The sequence below is a fragment of the Pipistrellus kuhlii genome, unplaced genomic scaffold, assembly GCF_014108245.1.
Source record: "Pipistrellus kuhlii isolate mPipKuh1 unplaced genomic scaffold, mPipKuh1.p scaffold_m20_p_14, whole genome shotgun sequence".
NCBI classification, from domain to species: Eukaryota; Metazoa; Chordata; class Mammalia; order Chiroptera; family Vespertilionidae; genus Pipistrellus; species Pipistrellus kuhlii.
The window spans coordinates 47,358,220-47,377,798 of record NW_023425449.1 but is presented as its reverse complement, the minus strand read 5'-3'; the positions used below and the strand labels follow the sequence as shown (position 1 = coordinate 47,377,798).

At 51.5% G+C, this 19,579-nt stretch overlaps 1 protein-coding gene across 2 annotated transcripts in view; it reads right to left on the bottom strand.

The window, feature by feature from the left end:
* RMDN1 (regulator of microtubule dynamics 1) overlaps positions 1-19,579 on the bottom strand; it is a 32,559-nt gene that overhangs the window by 794 nt on the left and 12,186 nt on the right. For both annotated transcript variants that reach the window (XM_036437351.2, XM_036437350.2), the window contains exons 3-8: positions 16,487-16,583; positions 13,939-14,098; positions 10,562-10,651; positions 8,116-8,171; positions 7,475-7,562; positions 3,413-3,443 (exon numbers count right to left, since the gene is read on the bottom strand). In XM_036437351.2, coding sequence (XP_036293244.1) covers positions 3,413-3,443; positions 7,475-7,562; positions 8,116-8,171; positions 10,562-10,651; positions 13,939-14,098; positions 16,487-16,583 — 522 coding nt within the window. The remainder of the gene's footprint in view (positions 1-3,412; positions 3,444-7,474; positions 7,563-8,115; positions 8,172-10,561; positions 10,652-13,938; positions 14,099-16,486; positions 16,584-19,579) is intronic.

Sequence of the window (19,579 nt, the reverse complement as noted above, 5' to 3'; positions counted from 1 at the left end):
CCTTTCCTCGCAGGCGCGGGTCCAGGCGCCCAGCACAGGCCTTTCCCAGCGCCTGCTCCCTGCTCACCCTACAGGCTACAACCTAACATGCACTCAGCAGGCATGAAGCCATGACACCACACACACACACACAGTACACGCCGGACCAGCTCATGTGGGTGGGGCTACCCATAAGCACAGATCAAACAAAAGCTCTGCTCTTTGGGGATTTATAAGGAAAAGGAAAGAAAAACGTGAGCACGATGAAGCTGCCTTGAGCAGGGAAGAAGGCTCCAACAGGTGTGCGTTTCAGGGTGCGAGGAGACCCCAGGAGGAGCACTCCTGGCGGAGGCTGGAGGCTGCAGGGCTGCGCAGGAAATGTAGACGGTCCTGCTGAGAACCCCACCCCCCGTCTACCAACGAGAACTGGGATTCCTTCCTTCAGGCTCCCTCTCAGCTAGGCCCTCGGTGCACACCCACTCCTTCCTGGTGGCTGGCCTCCGGCTGCTCCTGACCCCGCTGCCCTGCAGACTTAGGGGCATCTGCTGACGGCTTTGCTAACTTCCTCCTGGGACCCGCACTCCTTCCTTCCTCTTCCTTCCTCTCTCGTTCAGCAAGTGGCCCAACAGGCCAGATAGCCCCCTTCCCTGCAGTAGCTCAGGCCGTGGAGGAGCATGCCTGCTGAGGGCAGGGCCCTGGCAGGGGAAGTTCAAGTGCCAGAGAGAGGGTCTTCCAGCCTAGACAGGGCCAGGAGGAAAGGCCGCCTGCACGGGCTTCTGGGTAAAACTCGGAGAAGCCACTCCCGGGAGTTATTGTATTTTAGCTCCAGGAGAGCCAGCCCACGGTTTCTCCCAAACCTCCCCTCTCTCGCCCTTCAGGAAACTGCCCTCCTAGACGCCCATGCAGAGAAGGAGAAGCCATGAGGAGATCGACAGGAGGCGGAAACCGAGCCGGAGTAGCGGGGTTCCAGAGACGGACACGTTCTGACAACTGTTCAGAAACAGCGCCTTCCTGATGCTTTGCTATCATGCAAGCCTTCGGACGAGTCCTGCCGAGCAGGCTCTCAAACTTCATTTTCTGGGGAAGTTTTGTAGGAATGCACTTGCATTTTCTGTGTGTATTTGGTAACACGCTTATGTCGCTGACTTCTGTGGTTTAAACTTAGAAGGCTGGGGGAGGGGAAGAGAGCGGTGGGGAGAGGGCCCATGGGGACACAGAGAGGGGGACATCTGTAATTCCTTCAACAAAAAGATCCAGTAACAAAAAGGAAAAACAGGACGGGAGGGCAGTGCGAGTGTGAAGGCTGTACTTCCTCAGAGCAATCGAGGCACGAAACGCTGGGGTGGCCAGGATGAAACTCCGCTAACCAGGCGCCACGTCAGCGTGCGGCTCGGAGCCTGAACAGCAGCAGGACCACTCCTCCGTCATTTTTAAATCCTCACTCGAGGATTTCTCTGATTGACTTAGAGAAAGGAAGGAGGGGAGGGGAAGAGAGAAGGGGACATTGATCCGTTACCTCCCTTACATGCCCTGACCAGGGAATTAAACCGGCAACCTGAGTAAGAGCCCTGACCAGGAATCCAATCCACCACCTTTCGGTGCATGGAGCATGTTCCAGCCAACTGAGCACACAGCCAGGGCACAGGGCCTACTCCTTACTCAAGAGAATAAAACCTTTAGACTGTTTGATAATGCCTAGCACAAAAGTGTGTCAAGATACAGTATTTTTGTTTTAAAATGCCTATCCTTCCTATCTAATAAAAAGATAATATGCAAATTGACCATACTCACAAGCCACACCCACCATCCAATCAGGAGCAAGCATGCAAATTAACCCAACCAAGCTGCTGCGGCCAAGGAGAGGAGGCGGTTTGGGTTTCCCCGGCAATGGAGGAAGCCAAGCTTTTTGACTGCCCTGGCCTGCCTTGGCCTCTGCTTAAGGCTACAAAGTTTCAATTATAGAAGATAAATAAATCCCAACAGAAATGGCAGCAGGCATAGAGTGAGCAGGAGGCTTGGCTCCACTCAACGCTACAGTTTCAATTATAGAAGATAAATAAATTCCAGGGCCTCCGCTTCAGTCACCGGGGGGTGTGGCCAGCCTGCAAACCACCACAGGCCCCTTGCCCAGGCCGCCCCACACCACACAGGAACCCCCACCCGGATCCGGGACACCTTTCAGGGCAAACCAGTTGGCCCCTACCCATGCATTAGGCCTCTAACCTATCTAATAAAATAGTAATATGCAAAGTGACCGTCACTCCAACACACAAGATGGCTGCCCCCATGTGGTCAAAGATGACTGCCCCCATGTGGACACAAGATGGCCAGCAGGAGAGGGCAGTTGGGAGGAACCAGGCCTGCAAGGGAGGGAAGTTGTGGATGATCAAGCCTGTAGTGGAGGGCAGTTAGGGGTGACCAGGCTGGCAGAGGAGGGAAGTTGGGGGTGACCAGGCCTGCAGGAAAGTGCAGTTAGCGGGGGGGGGGAGGGTACCCAGGCCTGTAAGGGAGGGCAGTTGGAGGCGATCAAGCCTGCAGAGAAGGGCAATTAGGGGTGACCAGGCTGGCAGAAGAGGGAAGTTGGGGGTGACCAGGCCTACAGGGAAGGCATTTGGAGGCTCCCAGGCCTGCAGGAGAGGGCAGTTAGGGGCAAACAGGTAGGCAGGGGAGCAATTTGGCATCAATCAGGCTGGCAGGGGGTTATCAGGCTGGCAGGCAGAAGTGGTTAGGGGCAATCAGGAAGGCAGGTATGTGAGCAATAGGAGCTAGCAGTCCTGAATTGTGAGAGGGATGTCTGACTGCCTGTTTAGGCTCAATTCCACTGGGATCGGGTCTAAATGGGCAGTCGGACATCCCTTGAGGGGTCCCAGATTGGAGGGAGCAGTCTATGCTGAGGGACACCACCTCCTGTGCACGAATTTCACGCACCAGGCCTCTAGTCTATACAATAAAAGCGTCAGTGAATGTTACAGCGGAACAACCAGAACGACCAGTTGCTATGATGAGCACTGACCACCAGGGGGCAGACATTCAATGGAGCTGCCCCTGGTGGTCAGTGCGCTCCCACAGGGAGAGCGCTGCTCAGCCAGAAGCCGGGCTCACAGCTGGCGAGCACAGCAGTGGTGGCGGGAGCCGCTGCCACCTCTGTGGCATCACTAAGGAGCAGCAAGCAGGCAGGCGGTGAGGACAAGGGGACCTGGACTGCGAGAGGGATTTCCAACTGCTGGCCGAGGCCCAATCCCGGCGGGGAGCAGGCCTACGCCAAAGGGCAGACATCCCCGGGGGGAGCCCGGATCGCAAGGGGACGCAGGCCGGGCTGAGAGACAACTCCTCCCCCCTCACCCACACACCCCCAAGTGCACAGGCCTCTGTTTATATAAAAGCAGTCACATAATTTTAAATGTATTAGTATCTAAAGTAAAAAATACTTTACCTTGCTCTGCCTTTTGAAAGTAGCCTAAGGCCTGTAAAAACAAAGAATGCAAACATATGTAAGGATTAAAATAGATTCAGTATTTAAAAATCTTCTCAAACTCTATTCCTGTATTACATATAAGCAAGGAAGTCAATGAAAACCCCTTAAAATAATGGCCCATTCATCAACAGTGAGCGTCACATAGCACTCAAGGCCCTGAGCACGGAGCGCGTGCCCGCGAGCCCCAGGTTCCCGGCCAGCCCTGCGTCCGCACAGCCTCGCGCAGGGGAAGGCAGCCGCGGGCAGCTGGCTCTCCTCTCTCCAGTCCCAGCAGGGCACCCTGGAAATTAAACAAATCCGAAGCTGCATTTTCTTGGTGACACACTGGTTGTACCAGGGAGTTTTTAAATTAGTATATTATTGAAACAAGTGGCCTGGTGCACGAAATTCATGCACAGGTGGGGGGTGTCCCTCAGCCCGACCTGTACCCTCGAGGGATGTCCGATTACCAGTTTAGGGATTGGGCCTAAATTGGCTGTCAGACATCAATCTCAAAATCTGGGACTGCTGGCTCATAATCGCTCACCTGCCTGCGTGATCAACCCTAACCACTCTGCATGCCAGCCTGCTCACCCCAATCGCACCCCCCACTGGCCTTCTCACCCCCAACTGCCATCTCCCTTGCTGACCTGCTCGCCCCCAATTGCCCCTGCCAACCTGCTTGCCCCCAACTGCCCTTCCCCTCCTAGCCTTATCGCCCCTAAATGCCTCTGCCCTGCCACCATGGCTTTGTCCAGAAGGTCACCTGGTCTAATTAGCATGTTACCCTTTTATTAGCACGGGTAGATAGATTGATTGATTGATTTCAGAGAGGAAGGGAGAGGGGGAGAAACATCAGTGATAGAGAATCATGGATCAGCTGCCTCCTGCACGCCCCCTACTGGGGATCAAGCCCATGACCCGGGCATGTGCCCTTGACCAGAATTGAACTCGGGACCCTGCAGTTTGCAGGCTGATGCTCTATCCACTGAGCCACACCAGCCAAGGCACCACCAGTCACTTTTAGAACATTGTATTGCTTCTAGAAGAAACCCATGCCACCCTACCCATCTAGCTGCCTGCGCGCCCTTCCCCTCCCCCGATCTGCACTCTGCTGTTCAAACATTTCATGGGAATGGGACCACACACAATGGGCGTCTGGTGACCGGCTGCCTCACTTGGGTGTATACTTCTGAGAGGCGGGTTGCAGGGCCCCATGTGGCTGACATTAATCACTGGAGGAGCGGCCGCATCACTTCCATTCCGACAGCAGGTGAGGGTGAGGGCTTGTCCACATCCTCGCCTACACTTGCTGTCATGTAGCTTTGGTTCTAGCCTCCACGGTGACCTCGGGGTCCGCCGAAGCATTGCTCTCTGGAGCACAAGCTATGCTTTCCGATTCAGTTTTGAAGTGGAAGTTGTGTAAAATGTCTGCACAAACATCCCTACAGGTAAGTTCTCGCTGCTCAGGATCCTCACCTCCTTGCTGCCTGGTCCTGTCTGGTTCTGGGGAGGCCCTGGGGCGGGCGCCGGGGCACCAGCCAACCCTCGGCGGGGCTGGCCACAGGCTGCACGGGGCTTGGGGAGCGGGGGAGGCAGAGCGAGGGGCAGGAGCAGCTTTGGGGCCATGCCTGGCAGTGACTGCCGCTCCCGCAGGCCAAGGCGAGTGGTGCCCGGGGTGGGGGTGGGGGTGGGGGGTGTGGAAAAACCTTCCCTGAATGAAGCCCTCGGAGCCGAGGGGATCCACTGTGCCCACTGTCCTGGCTTCTACGCCTCAGAAAGCAAAGGTCCGATCAGCAAAAATGACAACTTTAAAGAGGGGACGTGGGCTCCGCCTCAGAGTGGCTCAGACATGGCTCATGGTCCAGTGGGACTGCAGGCTCCAGGGTGTGTGGGCAGCGGCCACGTAGGCCTGCAGGCCCTCTGGCAGGGCCGAGTGCAGGGAGGAGCCGGGCTTCGTTGGGCGAGAACGTTCACGGGGCTGCAGGCTCCCTCTTCAAACACTGATCGCTGTCACACCTGGCCCCCAACTCCCGTCCACGGGGCCCTCCCCAAAGAGTGAAGGGCGCCAAGCCAGGCCTCTCCCAGGCTGTCCCAGGGCCTGCTGGCTCTCCTGGGTCTGTGCAGCAGATTGTGGGGCTCCCCGCTGGGCAGCGCAGCCACAGCTGCAGCCCTGAGGCCAAGCTCTGGGCTTGGAGCTGGGTCCCCAGTGTTGTAGCCCGCTGATCTGTAGCCCCCTGATCCGCAGCCCCACCCCCAACCACCGCCCCCTGATCCGCGGCCCCACCCCAACCACCGCCCCCTGATCCACAGCCCCACCCCCCATCTACCGCCCCCCCCTGATCCGCAGCCCCACCCCCAACCACCGCCCCCTGATCCACAGCCCCACCCCCCCATCTACCGCCCCCCCTGATCCGCAGCCCCACCCCCCGTCCACCGCCTCCCCTGATCCACAGCCCCAACCCCCAACCACCGCCCCCCTGATCCGCAGCCCCACCCCCCATCCACCACCTCCCCTGATCCACAGCCCCAACCCCCAACCACCGCCCCCTGATCCGCGGCCCCACCCCAACCACCGCCCCCTGATCCACAGCCCCACCCCCCATCTACAGCCCCCCCTGATCCGCAGCCCCACCCCCAACCACCGCCCCCTGATCCACAGCCCCACCCCCCATCTACCGCCCCCCCTGATCCGCAGCCCCAACCCCCATCCACCGCCTCCCCTGATCCACAGCCCCAACCCCCAACCACCGCCCCCCTGATCCGCAGCCCCACCCCAACCACCGCCCCCTGATCCGCAGCCCCACCCCCCATCCACCGCCCCCTGATCCGCAGCCCCCTGACCAGTGACTGTGCTCACGTGGGTGTGCTGGCGCACTGGGCTGGAGGCACTGGGAGCTGCAGCTGCTCAGGTCCCTGCTGTTCAGTTGTAGTGTTATGGCATCCGGGCTAAAATGCTACTGTGAGTCTAAAAGGGCTAATTCTTTATGACTCACTTACACAGTTTTTATAATACACTTCCTGCCAATTGATTTCTTAAAAACTACTGTCTGCTAGAGCAGAGTATCTTTTCTCTCAGAATGCACAGTTTTTAATAACAATAGGCATTTCCCAGTTGTGCAATTACACACCTCTGTGCACCTGACATCGGAACCAGCACAGCTGTCAGGAAAGCAGCGGCCCTCACAATGACGAGGATTCAGAAAGCCATTTCATGGCCTGTTACTCACTCGGAACGTTTTTTCATAAGCAAACCCAAAACGTTTGCCCACCCCTAACTGGCTCTACTCAGTGGATAGAGCATCAGCCTGTGGACTGAAGGGTCCCAGGTTTGATTCGGGTCAAGGGCATGTACCTTAGTTATGGGCACATCCCCAGTAGGGGGCATGCAGGAGGCAGCTGATCAATGTTTTTCATCGATGTTTCTAACTCTCTATCCTTCACCAGCTCCCTCCTCTCTGTAAAAAATCAATAAAGTATATTTAAAAACACACACACAAAAGAAAGAAAGAAACCTGAGAATGCTATGCCATTAACTTTTAATAAAAAGTTTTCCCAGAAATCCCCCTCAACATCCTTTCAACAGCACTTACAAAAACGTTATGGAGCCCAGCTAGTGTTGCTCAGTGGGTCATGTTTGGTTCCCGGTCAGGGAACATGCCCAGGTTGTGGGCTGGATCCCCGTGGGGGGCCGACAGGAGGCAGCCGGTCAGTGATGCGCTCTCATCACTGAAGTTTCTCTCTCTCTCCCTATCCTTCCTCTCTGAAATCAGTAAGAATTTCTTTTTTCCCGGCCTGGCAGGGAAAGGACGAACAGAGACCTTGTCCCCACAGCATGCTGCGGAGCCGGCGCTGTGCTTCCCGCTGTTTGGGATTCACGCCGGCACAAGCTTCAACAGAAGACAGGGCAGCTGTTTGCCTCGGGCATCACGAGCGCCCCCTGGAGAAATCAACCCAGAGTCACGGACACAGTGAAGGACACAGTGAAGGTCTTGTGGCCGCCCTGACGAATACCCCCTCCCCCCGGAGGTCAGAACTCACCTCCTCGTAGGTGGAGCTGGGAGGGGCTGCAAACAGCATGTTGGCAATTCTCCTCTGGTACCAGGGCATTTCAGCAAACGTGTAGCACCTGGGGCAGGGAAAAGTTTACAAATCGAACTGCACCTATTTTCTCTTCAAGACAATCAAGCATCTTAACAGACACACAAGTACTCCCGTGCTGTCTGTTTAAGCAGCGTGTACTGGACATAACCTACAGGCTCACATCCACAACGAGTCAGGCAGGGAGTGACTGACACTGCTCGGGAACTTGTGGTCACAGGTGGACAGCAGCACAGGAAGCCCTGGAGCCTCCTGGGGGAGGCGTGGGCAGGAGAAGGCACATGCTCAGGGCTGGGCACCTCCTGCGTGTCAGGCCGCCCTGGGGCGCTGGACGGACGTGCGCAGGGATGAGGGGGGACCGTGCACCTGTTGCTAAGTGATCCAAGTAATTACATCTAACAGGATCACAGTCAAACTTATGTTTTCTAACTACACGCACAGCTGCTGGTTGATTTAATGGATTAAGCACTCCTGACTACCAAGTAACATTTTAAAATAGCTTACATCTTGATTTTTTATACTCTACAAAATAAGATCATACTACATACCACTGAAATATTTATTCAAAGAAATTTTCTTACCAAATGCCCATTAGGTGAATCGAGGTAGCATCTTTAGGGTTCAATTCAATTGCTTTCTAACAAGAAATGAGAAAATCAATCACTTGCTTTCTAAGCAGCAATAAGAACTTTACTTGTTTACTGCGGAAGCACCAGGTAAACTATGTCAGGAAAGTGTCCCTCACTTCTATTTACACGTGACAGCTCCGTGTGAGTTAACGTAAAGTATAAATGACAACGACTTAACGAAATTACTCCTTTATACATTGTTTTGTTGAATACTGCTAAGGAAATTTCAGAGTTTGATGTAGTGCCATTAAAAACAAAAGACCCTTTTTACAAGCGGGACTGCCTAGCTACGCTCTGTGCACACCCGCACCATTGCGCTCATGCAGGTGTGAGACACGCACATTCACGTCTCTGCACTGCGGCCGGTGTGACACGCACATCCACCTCTCTGCACTGCGGCCGGTGTGACACACACATCCACCTCTCTGCACTGCGGCCGGTGTGACACGCACATCCACCTCTCTGCACTGCGGCCGGTGTGACATGCACATCCACCTCTCTGCACTGCGGCCGGTGTGACACGCACATTCCGGCCGGTGTGACACGCACATTCACCTCTCTGCACTGCGGCCGGTGTGACACGCACATTCACCTCTCTGCACTGCGGCCGGTGTGACACGCACATCCACCTCTCTGCACTGCGGCCGGTGTGACACGCACATTCACGTCTCTGCACTGCGGCCGGTGTGGCTCTGAGCCAGACTCCCGGGCTCCAACCGCAGCTCACGCCTCCTAACCGCTTGGCCTCGGGATGTTTCTACATTCCCGCCTGGGTTTACTTTCAGAGAACTGAGACAGTGCACTTCCCTTTGGGGCTGTGGTGACAGTGACATGGCCGTCACAGAGGCGCTGGCACAGAGTGTCTCCCGTCGCCACCGTTTCCTTTTCTCAGGTCCAGGCATGGCAGCGGCAGAGGTCCCAGAGCGAGGCGGACAGTGTGCGCGGGCAGGGCTCCGGCTCACTGATGTGGTTAAAAACTGCTTTCCCTTAATACAGTGATACGTTCCAGCAAAACACAACTGACGTATAGACAACTTCTACCCCAAGCTCTTTCCCTGTCCGAGTCCACCAGAACACCGAGCCCTACAAAAGCCAGCTCAGTCACTGTCTTCTCTTCCTGCTCAGAACCGGGCAGGCCTAGCGAGAAGCCAGCCTCCCCCCCTGCCCTGGGCACCAGAGCCCACCTCTCACCGGCTTCTCCCAGCAGCCCTCCAGGTTAACCTAAGTGTCTTCAAAACCCCAATGATGGCACTCCTTCTGACTTAGGTAAATACAGAATCTGAAAAAATAGTACAAATAGTAAACACTAAACACTGTCATTTTAAAACACACTTAACATACATTTAAAAAGCTAATAAAAAACACTGAATTTTAAAAAATTATAGCCTTCATGAAGTTTAGAGTGAAGGATTAATATATTTTCTGTGCTTTTTCACTATTCCATTGGCAGTTCCCTGTCATGTGTTTCTACACACCAAGGCAGAGTAACTGAGATGTGGCATTAGGAAGATGCCACAGTCACTGCATCTAAGACACCATCACACTATCTTACATCCCACTAAGACTACAAAGCAAGTATGAGATACCACTGACTACACAATGCAGTCTGATTTCAAAGACTTAAAATGTGAAAAAGACCTAGTAAGTTGAAACGCATGCACACATACTACTGATGCCTGAAGAAGCTAGGTCTCCTGACTTCCCATCCAACCTTCTTGTCAACTAGTCATCAGAAAACCTAGAAGCTGAGTCTATGGCCATAAATTCAGAAAGCTGCTGCCCAGCCTACCTGCCATTACCCCTGCACGTGTTTCCCCACCCAGCCTCCTCTGTATGTGAGACGGTCTGGAATACCATGGGAGAGAGGAGCATGCTGCACCAGGGCCCGTGTCGGGAGGGCGATGGAGTCGCGCACGTGCACCGTGGAAGAGAGGCGTGGAGAGCCGAGGAAGCACTCTCGGTGATGCTGCACTAACGCCAGGGCGATGTGAGCACACCCAGAGCTCACAGCGCACACGGGGCTGTCCCTATGCAGAGGCTGCGACGCTGGACTGTTAGGAGAGACCACACTCCCCCAGACTGGCCTTGGCCACAGGACTTGTGTGGCTCGCCGGGTATTACCAGGTGTGAGGCAGATTTGCACACGGACTCTCCCTGGGCCGCCCACTCCTGGAAGCCAGCAGCCATGCGGTAAAGTAACAAACACCATCGGAGACAGGCCGCCCGCACACCCGTCCCTGCAGGGGCCGGTGAGCACAGCCCGCGGGAGTCCGCCGCACCCGGCACAGAGCACGGTGCTGCCAGACCTCAGCTGCGCCTCTCCGAGGCCCGCTAGTCTCAGCAGCTGCCACAGGGAACCACCACCCAGAAAACCCACGCCTGCCCAGCTCACTGGTACCTCAAAGTGCTCCTTGATGACGTAGGCGTTTGCGATTTTAGCCTTGATGCCTTCGTAATCTCCCACGTCACTGATGCAGATGGCACACCACTAGAAACAGAAAGCGGTGTAAGGATAACAACGCTTAATACTGGTCCATGCCACACAGGGTAAACTGAGTACTCATTCCTCATTCAACAACAGTTACTGCGCGTCAGCACCGGGCTGGGAACATGGGACAGGCAGCGAAGTGGATGGGCTCGGGGCTCCAGGAGAAACTGGCCGTGTGTGTCCTGGACAGGCACAGGGCAGAGACAGCAAATCCCCGGGATGGTCGACAACACAACACCGTAGTGATTCACGGCAATGGTCTGAGTTACGAATTTCGAAAAATCCAAGATCCACTATCATCTTCCTTCCTCGTCCCTTGTTCTGGGTGCTGCCTCCCCCGTCGGCACGGTCCCTGTCCGCACAGCGCTCCTGCCAACCATGGGTCCCGTCAGGCTTGGACAACAGGACCGGACGCAACACCAGAGCATCTGCCCAGGAGAGAAACCCAGGACCCCACACCCCACTCCCAGTGCCTCGGGGTCTCCGCACACCCAGTGCCCGGGGTCACGGACGCGACCTGCAGTGAACCAAGTCGAGGGCTGGCAGCCTCGGAGCCACCGAGCCCGGGCTTCCTGCAGTCTGAACGCCCTGCCTCAGGTCTGTGGAATACAACAGGTTCCAATATAAATACCCATTCCTGTTTGAGCTTATTTCTGTAGGATTTTAATAATTTTAACGCTCAAACTTCTGTTTAGAATTTCTCTCCACCAAAATATTTTGTATCTTTCAATGCTTATTATCAATAAACAAGTAATGTTAAAACACACACACACACACAAACCAGGCAGACCCAAGAACCCAGGTGACGCTGCTGACTTGCTCCCAGATGTCAGGGCTCAGAACACAACCCCCTTCTCTCGGGCACCCACTGTCACCTACACGCACAGCAGACCTCCCCCCAGTGAGGCTGCGTCTTATGACTCACAGCGAATACCAACTAGCCAGAGATGATGGCAGGAGGTGTGATCTTGACGATTTTATTTCTATATTTGTACTCTTTTTCTTTTTCTTTTTTAATATGAACAATAAAGATTTATTTTTTAAAAGTATATATTTGATCTGGTTAACATATATAACATATATGTTAGATAGATAACATATATAATACATATAGCACGTATAACATATATTATATAAATGTACCGTATTTTTCGGACCATAAGACGCACTTTTTTTCCCCCAGAAGTGGGGGGAAAAAGTCCCTGCGTCTTATGGTCCAAATATAGCCTACACATATACTTTTAAAAAAAAAGTTTTTTTACTTGCCCGGCTCTGTGTGGTCTCTGTGTGCTTGCCCGGCTCTAAAATGGTTCTAAATGCTGCTGTTTACTTTACAGGGTTGATTACATGTGTTTATGACTGTGATGTTGGGTTTTAATGCACATAAAATATTTTAGGACACTATTTGTTTCAGAATCTTTTTTTCTTCATTTCCCTTCTCTAAAAACTGGTGCGTCTTATGGTCCGGAGCGTCTTATGGTCCGAAAAATACGGTATATGATATATGTATGATAGGCCATTCAAGAACTTTTTTCTTAAAAATTTTTTATTGGTTTCAGAGAGGAAGGGAGAGGGAGAAATAGAAACATCAATGATGAGGAGAGTCACTGATGGGCTGCCCCTGTGCAGCTCTCCTGGGGATCAAGCTCAAAACCTGGGCACTTGCCCTGCCTGGGAATCGAACCATGGCTTCCAGGTTCATAGGTTGATGCTTAACCACTAAGCTACACCAGCTGGGCTGTATTCTTTTTTTTAATTTCCAAAATGTCAATTGTCTATATTGAGTTTACATTATTTAAAAAAATTAAAAAAAAACTTTTAAATGGATATTCTAGCCAAGAAGGAGTAATACTTACTTTCTTGCCTAAAAAAAAAAAAAAACAAAAACAAAAAAAACACAGACAAAATATAAGAAATAATGACTCTCAAGATGCCACACAGTAGGCAGCAGAGACACCTGGGAGACAAGTGAGCCTCGTGGCTTCCCATCAGGAACACCGTGCGGGAGCTCTGGCCAGGGAACCGGGAGGACAGAGAAACGAAAGAAAGCACAACTCTCTCTCTATAGATGACGGGATCTTACAAAACCCTAAAGAATCCCCAATAAATGAGTTCAGCAAAGCTACAGGATATAAAATCAATATGTAAACACCAACTGCATTCCTATACACTAGCAAGGAATAGGAAAGTGAAACTCAGAAAACAATTCCAATTACAGTAGCATCAAAAAGATATGGAAGCCTGACCGGTATGGCTCCATGGTTGAGTGTCGAATTATGAACCAGGAGGTCACGGTTCAATTCCTGGTCAGGGCACATGCCCAGGTTGTGGGCTCAGTCCCCGGTGGGGAGTGTGCAGGAGACAGTCAATGATTCTCTCTCATTTTTAAAAATATATATATTTTATTGATTTTTTTACAGAGAGGAAAAGAGAGGGATAGAGAGTTAGAAGAATTATCCATCAGCTGCCTCTTGCACACCCCCTACTGGGGATGCGCCTGCAACCAAGGTACATGGCCTTGACTGGAACCAAACCTGGGACCCTTCAGTCCGCAGGCCGACGCTCTATCCACTGAGCCAAACCGGTTTCAGCTCTCTCCCCTCATTGATGTTTCTATCTCTCTCTCTCCCTTCCTCTCTAGGAAATCAATAAGAAATATGTATATTTTAAAAAAAGAGGTATGGAAGCAACCCGTGTCCAACAATAGACAGAAATGGATAAAGAATGTTATTTGTAACATGAACGGACTGGTTCTGGGCCACAAAAGAAGTCTTGACAAATTTAAAATAATTATATCTGTTTTCCCTGAATTGGAGGGCGGAGATGGGGAAAAAGGAGGGGCCAGCCCCAAAAGGAGGCACTGAGAAATGGCCTGCGGCTCCACTGGGACACCTGATGTGATCGAGTGACATCCTCATGCAAACACCAACGCCCCGTGTCCCAGCGTCACTGGGCCTCTGCTGGGCCGGGCACGAGAGGCAGAGCTGGCGGGTCCGTGTGAGAAGCGGCCCAGACGGAAACGGAGCGTGAGGGAATGGGAGACCTGTCAGGTGCTTGCACTCCTGGGAGCTGAGATCCAGGGACACATGGAACAGCTCCCATGGTGCCCACAGGGCACACCCAGAGGCCTCACCACGCACTCTCGGAGGAGGTGCTCCAGAGGGAAGAAAAGCCCGGGAGTCCCTCTCTATGTACGGGGGAGGCGGCTCCTCCTGTGGAGACCAGGGACAGGCCAGCAGACAGCGGGCCCTCAGGACGAGGCAGCCGCCGTGACCGCAGGGCCTCACCTTGTGAGCCGCAGAGCTCGCGTGGTCCTTGTCCAGCGCTCGCTGGGCGTACCCCAGCGCCTCGTACACCAGCGCCTTCTTCTCCTCCGCCGAGGTCCCGCCGAGCTGGGCCAGGTCCCGGGAGGCCCGCGCCAGACGCCACAGCAGCTCTGCGTCTTCACTAGTTGGAAGTAAACGTGAAACCACCATTTTATGGATTTTAGAGAGAAACATCGATTACTTCCTCTATGCACCCCAATTGGGGACCGAACCCACCCCCTAGGCATGTGCCGACTTAAGAATAGAGCCAGTGACCTTTTGGAGTTTGGGACGATACTCCAAGAATCCGAGCCACCGGCCTGGATAAAACCACCGTTTCAGCTCGCATTCTGGAAACGGCCGAAGGTGGCATCACTAAGGAATACACTGGTCTTTCCGTTCAGCGAGGGTACAGCCAGCGGCACAGCATCCAATGCCATTATTCTCACATTCCACTGGTTATTCTCTCACACGACTTTATTTGCTACAATTCCCTACAAAATGCCCAGTATAACACACAGCTATTTACTTACCTGTCATGCCTAACACACGCCTTCCTCTGAGCACCTGCCCACCAAACTGCCAGCCGGCGCTCACACGGTACAGGCACAGCGCCTGACACAGCGTCTGGTCACGGCACAGCCTGCTGGCCCTACCCAGGGTCCCTCATCAACAGGCACCGAAACGTGCCTGTCAATGAGTGACTGAGGACAACCTCCACATGAACCATCTGAACAAGCCGTCCCCGCCAGGAGCCTCGTTCAGATGGTTCATGTGGAGGTTGTCCTCTCAAGGAAGGGCACTCAACTCCTTGAAGAACAGCCACTTAAATAAAACGATGTAAATTAAGAAATGGTCACTAAACAAAAGAATAACCACAATTAAGAGGCAGAAGTAGTTTTGAAACCTTAAATTCTTTTTTATTAAATGTCTACCTTTAAGTCTACCTTACAGTTGCTTATGTGGTAAATAATGTAATAATTATAATATAAAATAAACTGTGTTACCTGTAAGAACAACTCTAAACCTACTTTTGCCCCACCTGTGCTTTTTGGTTTTTTTTGGTTAATCCTCGCACAATGATATTTTTTCCATGGATTTAGACAGAGTAGAAGGGAGGGAGACAGACAGACAGAGAAAACATCATTGTGAGAGAGACACATCGACTGGCTGCCTTCCACACAGGCCCTAGCCAGGGCCGAGGTTTGAGCCTACAACCGAGGTACATGCCCTTGAGGAGAATCGAACCTATGATCCTTCAGTATGGGTGCCAACCCTACACTGAGCCAAACCAGCTAGTGTTATTTCTTCTTTTTAAATATTTATTTTTATAGAGAGAAGGAGAGAAACACTGATGTGAGAGCAGAACATGGAGCAGCTGCCTCCTACCAGGGATCCAGCCCAAACCCAGGCATGTGCCCTGTCTGACTGGGAATCAAACCCACAACGTTTTAGTGCAAAGGGCCAGCCAACTGAGCCACACAGGCCAGGGCCCACCCTGTATTTGTTAACAAAAATGGTACTAATAAAATTTTAAACTGCAAGAAGCAATAGCATATTTATAATTCAATGGCTATGGAGTAACACCTAACAGCTCACTTTCCAAGTAATTTCTGAAGTGAGTGTGCAATGTCAAACCAGCCACCTTAGTCACTGCAGGACAGGGAAGGAGACGGGTCCTGCAGATACTGAGGAAGTACAGCGATCGGCCTTGGGAACTGCAGAACGGCAGTAGAAAATGACGTTGTAGCTTTAGTTAGAATATGAGGTTGATCAATGACCTGGAAATACCTTGACTTACTTTAGGTCTGAACCCACTCCACCTCTATCTGCCCCCTAAAAAGCACACACTGATACTCTGGGCTAAACATGTACTCTTCTTTTTATTTTGTATTTTTAAAAGTTTATTAGAGAGAGAGAGAGAAACATTGATGTGAGAGAGAAACATCTATCAGTTGCCTCTGTACACTCCTCAACAGGAACTGAACCAGCAATCTGGTATGTGCCCTGACCAGGAAGTCAACAGGTGGCCTTTTGGTGCCTGGGACAGCCAACTGAGCCACACTGGCCAGGACAAGCACGCTCTTTTTTAAAAAGGAGGTATTTTCAGTTTCTCTAAAAAACCATACTTCCAAAATGGCACACAGATACCATCCAGTGGAGGCATGCAACTATCCCAATTCACTTAAATCTTATACTAATCAGATATTAACTTAAGGAAATGATAAATACACAATAGAGATGACAAACACATATTCAGCTACTTACTTTTATGATCCAAAACAAAATCATAAAATAAAATGGACAAAGTGTTTCAAATTTATACTAGAATAAGTTGAGCAACCTTTTCTAAATCAAAATGTAGCATTTTGGAATAATTTAATGTAAGAAAGAAATAGCTATAAATGAAACTCTAAGAAATGTTATTCTGAGTAAAAAGCTTTAAAGAACTGTGAAAACTTCTCCCGTTGAGTGCTGAGTTTAACAGGAGAATGGGAGGCAGCCGCCACCCAGGCCACACACTGCTCACCTCTCCTTGTACTCGGTCAGCAGCTGATAGAGCTTCTCCGTCTCTCCGCTCTCGTACAGGTAGTCTGCCTGCTGCAGGATTTCTTCGACTCGGAAGCCTAGAAACAAAACAGTCAGCAGGTCTTCCCAAATCATGCAATGCTAGCAGCACTTTCACATACAAGCACAGAAAATTAGACTCTGTATCTAAATGTACAGGCATGAAGCTATCGTAGTGATTTTTAAAAAAAATATATTTTATTGATTTTTTAGAGAGGAGGAGAGAGGTAGAAACGTCGATGAGAGAGAAACATCGACCAGCTGCCTCTTGCACACCCCTACCGGGTATGTGCCCGCAACAAATGTTCATGCCCTTGACCGCAATCAAATCTGGGACCTTTGAGTCCGCAGACCGACACTCTATCCACTGAGCCAAACCGGTTTCAGCTATCATAGTGATTTACTCAAATCATGGAAAAAAATATTAGAACACTTATTCTGTCCTAAATATGATGCATTTTTAAAAAGGAGACAGGAACCTCTGGGGAAGTGGGGGCAGCCCTAGCAAGTTTGGCTCAGTAGACAGAGATCAGCTTGTGGACTGAAGGGTTCCAGATTTGATTCCAGTCAAGGGCATATGCCTGGGTTACAGGCTCGATCCCCAGTAGGGGGCATGTAGAAGGCAGCTGATCAATGATCCTCTCTCATCATTGATGTTTCTATCTCTCTCTCCCTTCCACTCTCTCTAGAAACAATGGAAATATCATTGAATGAGGATTAACAAAAAAAATAAAAACTAATTTATTCTACCAGTATTTGCCAAAATATGTCTTTGAGCCAGAGACAAAACCAAGTCATCTATTTTGTCCTTCATGAAAAAGGTACTTTACAAAAAAGATACAAAACACACAGCAGAGAAACCAAGAAGGAGGCATAAGTAAACACTTGAACTTGCTGCCTTACACAACCACTTCAAAACTATAACTAAAAGACAAAACGGACATCATCCAGAACCACAGGAAGGCTGGCTGAGTGGAAATTCTACAGCTAGAAGGGAAGAGAAAAGCACTCTGAGACTCAGAGGAGCTGTGGAAGTAAAGTGCAGAGGTACGGAGGTGCACGCGCTCAGAGAGGGCTGGCAATTTAGTATGTGGCTGACTTTTTGAAGCAGGAGGGAGACACAAGCTCTTGACTGCTCTGAACTCCAGTTTTGGGCAAGATTCTGGGGACTCAGAATCAATATGGGGAGAAACTGGACTGCCTGGCAGCAGCAGAACTTGAGTGTGGCTTTCTCTCAGAGGTGCTTGCAGTGATTACCAAGGGACACTGAGACCCAGAGGCCTCTTAGGGCAGGGCTGACAGGAAGCCATTGCTATTTGCTCCACCTGAGACTCCACCCCATCCAGCTGTGCACAGACTTTTGAATATAAATGGCCTGCTCCTTTGAAATCTAAACTTATTGATACCTAACAAACTGCAGCTGAGTCAGAGAGAACCAGAACATCCAAAAGAAGGCCCAAGGCCCCACAGCAGTTGCATTGCTTTACAGCTGGGCCTCATCTGGGCACCTCCAAAACACAAACAAAGAAGAGGAATCTGGAGATCCCTCCGTAGCTCCTGCTAGGCGGCCTCAGGTAGAAGCTAAATTAACACCTCCTTGGAGATCCAAGAGCCAGTGTACCCACAGGTCAGAGTAGGACCACCCAGATTACATCTCCTCAGATCCATAAGGGACACACTCAGGGGACAGATTCAGTGAGCACCAAAGCCCCACTGAAGCAAGTCTTGCCTCATAAGGGTGTCTCCAGCACAGAAGTTCTCCCATCATAAACACAGCTGATCCTCAAAGCCAATTGGCCTGGAGATCAATTCTTCCCATTGATAACCAACAACAATCAAGGCTTAACTACAACAATACTATACACACAGCCCACAAAGGGGTTCACTAAGAGTGTCCATCTCAGTAACTGGAGAGGCTGAGCCACCGAGCCCTATAGGACACCTAGCACACAAAGCCACTCTATCAACACAGGGAAGCAGCCAAAATTTGGAGTCAAAGAAATGTATTATGAATGAAAGAAATGGAGGAAAGCAAACTACTAAATATAAAGTTCAAAGCCACGGCATTTTTATCTTTTCTAGAAAATTTTCAAAAATTTTCTAGAAAAGGTTGATAAATTTAGTGGGACAGTTGAGGACATAAAAAAAGACCAACTAGAAATTAAGCATACACAGATTGAAATAAAAAATAATGTACAGAGATCCAACAGCAGACTAGAGCAGTGGTCGGCAAACTGTGGCTCGCGGTCACATGTGGCTCTTTGGCCCCTTGAGTGTGGCTCTTCCACAAAATACCATGGCCTGGGCTAGTCTATTTTGAAGAAGTGGCATTAGAAGTTTAAATTTAAAAAATTTGGCTCTCCGAGATCCAAGATGGCTGCGCCCAGGTGTACACCTAGCCGCAGCCGCACACAACAATTTCAATAAAATACAACTAAAATATAAAACGGACATTGCCCAGATCTACAGGAAGGTTGACTGACTGGAAATTCTACAGCGAGAAGCAAGGAGAAAACCAGAAGGAGGCGCGGAGGAGCTGGAAAAGCCCAAGGTACGGAGACGCAGCGCGCGGAGAGGACGGAGCCGGAGAGGAGGGAGGCCGAGTGCCTGGCGGGCGTTCCTGAGCGGAAAGGAGAGAAAAGCTCCGACTGTGCTGGGCCCCCGACTGCTCTGAACCCCAGTTTTAGGCCAGACCCCGGGAACTCAGGCTCAGCCATAGGGAGCCGGGCTGTAAGGCGGAACCCCGGGGAGAGGCAAAAGGTCCCGGAGGTGCGCACACTGCGCGCAGAGAAGGGACGGTCGGCTGTGCCGCGGGATTGCCCTGGCTGGAAGGAGACTGGGGCTCCAGACTGCTCTGAACGCCACCTCCAACTCCACTTCCAACTGAACTGAACCCCAATACCGGGTTCATTGGGGGAGAGCATAGACTGTTTGGCAGCAGGCGAAAATCGAGGGCACCTTTCTCTCAGAGGCGCCTGCAGCGAGCACTGAAGGACCCGCATAGGGCAGGGCTGACGGAAGTCAAAGCTGCAGGCTCCACCCTGAAACCCCTTCC